Genomic DNA, 3,069 nt, shown 5'->3' with positions numbered 1-3,069 from the left:
CCCCCTAAACTTGTTGGAGCCAGCTTTCAGCACATCCAGGGATGACTGCCTGCAGTGACGTTTCCGTGGAACATTCTCAGCAGTCACCTTTGGACATATTTCCTCTGAGGTGTCAGTGCTGTTCATGTTCCAACGGGTGCTGCTCATGAAATGAGCCTCACGGCTATGCTGGGGACAGATTTTCAGAAGGGGGGTTGTCTCGGTGTTCAAGCAGGTCAGGGTGGGTGGCAAACTGTACCTCCTTTTACCCCCTTTGTCATGCTCAGGACTCTGAGGTACATTGGGATAAAGGAAGGTGGGAAGGGAAGGGACATTAGATGCCCTCTTTAAGGTCACTTTTGCTGTCATGGCTGCCCCAGTGAGGTTCAAGGTTCGATCCGACTGCCTGGGCTTAAGTTTTATTTTAAAATTGTCCCCCCAGGGTGACTGTTGCCTAAGAATAAGATATGTAGCCATCACCTGGTCAAACTTCTTCTTCTGTAAAGCTTCCCGTGTCTCTCATTTCTTGTATCCCATGACTCTCATGATGACCATTACAGTGGGGTCTGGGTGGCTGTCAGTGTTCCCTCTAAAGAAATCCAGAGAACCTTCGCTGTCATGTTTTAGCCATGGAAAGTGCAGAATGTCTCCAGTTGTTGGCCGTAGTCTAGGGTTTACAGTTAACAACTTAGCAAACACATCCCAGAGCTCCTTCAACAGCTTGAATCTGACGGAGTACTTTCCTGCCAAGACCCTCTGCTTTAGCCCTTCATATGTACATCCCTGGAAAGGGAGGCACCCGGTCGACATAAAGTAGAGCACAACCCCCAAGCTCCAGACATCAATTGCAAGGCCATTGTAGTCTTCTCTTTCAAAGAGTTCTGGGGCACAATAAGGGGGGGGTCCCACAAAAATCTGCCTGCTTCTGTCCCATGGTGAGCTTGGTGGCCAATCCAAAAATCGCTCAGTTTGATATTCCCTTTGCCATCCATTAATATGTTTGCAGGCTTTAGGTCCCTGTGGGCAATTCCCTTCTGTGGCAATACTGGAGGGCACGTACTATCTGTTTAAATAGCCTACGGGACTCCTCCTCTGGGAGGTGGCCAAACTCTGTAATCCTGCCCATCAGTTCTCCTCCCTCGGCATGTTCCATAATCATGTAAGTGTGGTTTGTGGTGTCGATTATGTGCAAAAGTTTGATAACGTTGGGATGGTCTAGGGGTTTCATTATTTCAATTTCTGATTTGATGAAGGTGTGCCTCCTGCCTTTTGGAAGAACTTTTACTGCTATCCTTGTCTGGGTGAGGAGATGGCTAGCCAATTTTACTTCCCTGAATCCTCCTTGGCCAAGTGTTTGTAAGATTTTATAATGTTCTGTTAAAGCCTCTTCATCAAAGGGGTTGGAGCTGAGGTCTTGAACCACTTGCCACCTCTTCATCTTTGTTGATATAAATGCCAACACCAACTAGTGATGCAAGATAAAAATTAATTAAAAGTGGGTCTAGGACAAACATAGCCTGAATTCCTGCACTTAAAAAAGATAGATAGATAGATAGATAGATAGATAGATAGATAGATAGATGTCCCAAATAACCTAATGATGCTGTCGAGGTCATGGGAAAACAAGAACCAGCCAAACCGAAAAGAAATAGAAGAAACAAGTATAGAGCAGAAACTGAGGAAATAGCAACTAAAATAACACAAAGACCGCCGTAACAAAGACTTTTTTTTTTTTTTAAGGATAAGGATACAAGCTAATAATATTAAAGACCAAGTAAGGTGTTATCACCAGAGATGCAACTGAAATCCAGACATCCAGGCAATCACTAGGGAAAATGGTCCAGTGAATTGGGAAAATCTAGAAGAAACTGATAAACCTCTAGACACACATTAACTACCAAGTCTGAACTAAGAAGCTAGAAAACACCTAAACTGTGAAAACACCTAAACTGTAGGAGGCAGAGGTAGTGGAAAACAAGAAAACAGTGCTGTCTGGACCCAGCTGGGTGACAGCATATATGATCTCCCAGCATTGTGACCTGCCCAGGCTGCACACAGACAGAAATCTCAGATGGAGATGGGAGGTAGACGAGAACTCGCACTACTAGCTAATGAGCTATTTGCAATTGAGAGTTGCCAGGAGAGCACACATTCTAAGGATGCGGCCCCTCATTGGTTGGACAGACTACTCTTCAGTGGAACGCCACATACCCAACAACAGAAGGACAACAGAAACTCTACTTGATGGCCAAAACCAAACCAAACCCAAAAGACACAGATCTGGGCGCTAGGAAAGGGAGTGTGGGGAAAGAATAAATAGGATCAAAATGTATTATATGAAGTTCTCAAAGCAGTAACTGAAAACAGAAAAAAAAAAAAAAACAACCACACTGAAACAGTACTTAAAAATAATCTCTTGAACAAAAACAAAACAAAACAAAACAGGATCAGACAAACTCATTGGGGACTTTTTATTAAACCTTTAAAGAGGAGCTAACAGCAATGCTTTTCAAACTAGTATATGAAATAGAGGCAGGAGGCTTCCAGAATCATCCTATGAACTGTATTACTCAGATATGGAAACTAGGTGGATACAGTAACAAGAAAAAAATAGAACCAACCTCTGTGAAAACAGACACAACAGTCCTTAGTAAGAGCACTTACTACTTCACAGTTAATTCAGAAGCACTTACTGGGACCAAACTTCATGATCAAATGGGTTCACCTAGTCAGACAAGGGCTGCAACACACACCAACTGATTAATGACACTGGGTAGAAACACAAGGGCAACAATCACATACTCAGCTGAAAAGAGTGAAATGTCATTATTTTTTAAGAAAACAAAACAAAAACAGACGTGGAACTGGAAACCAATGTGTTGTGTATAACATGACAGTTTCACAGAGATGTTTACTTTGAGGCACCATAGGGAGGGGAGGGGACCTGAAAGTAACAGAGAATTATTAGCCATGGGAAGGGGAAGGAGGAGGGCATACAGCATATTAGAGTAGGGGAATATTATCAAACTACATTTTGTACAGAGACAGAAACCTTACAGATGAAATTTCTTACTTTGTATGCTTAGTATT

General features: G+C 42.9%; 1 protein-coding gene across 1 annotated transcript; it reads right to left on the bottom strand.

Annotated features, from left to right (window-relative positions):
• Nucleotides 1–87: 87 nt before the first annotated feature.
• On the bottom strand, nt 88–1,417 carry LOC129674785 (sperm motility kinase X-like; the record flags this gene model as incomplete). The annotated part of the gene is given in 4 exon segments (XM_055604894.1): nt 88–879; nt 881–937; nt 939–1,015; nt 1,018–1,417. Coding segments are annotated over 4 exon segments (1,326 nt in total), but the record flags the coding sequence as incomplete, so codon positions are not given.
• Between the last annotated feature and the right edge of the window lie 1,652 nt (nt 1,418–3,069).

This window comes from Psammomys obesus, unplaced genomic scaffold, assembly GCF_907164565.1.
Source record: "Psammomys obesus unplaced genomic scaffold, mPsaObe1.curated_primary_1811, whole genome shotgun sequence".
In the NCBI taxonomy this organism is placed as follows: Eukaryota; Metazoa; Chordata; class Mammalia; order Rodentia; family Muridae; genus Psammomys; species Psammomys obesus.
Note: the sequence above shows the minus strand (reverse complement) of the source record. Positions and strands in the feature narration are given on the sequence as shown.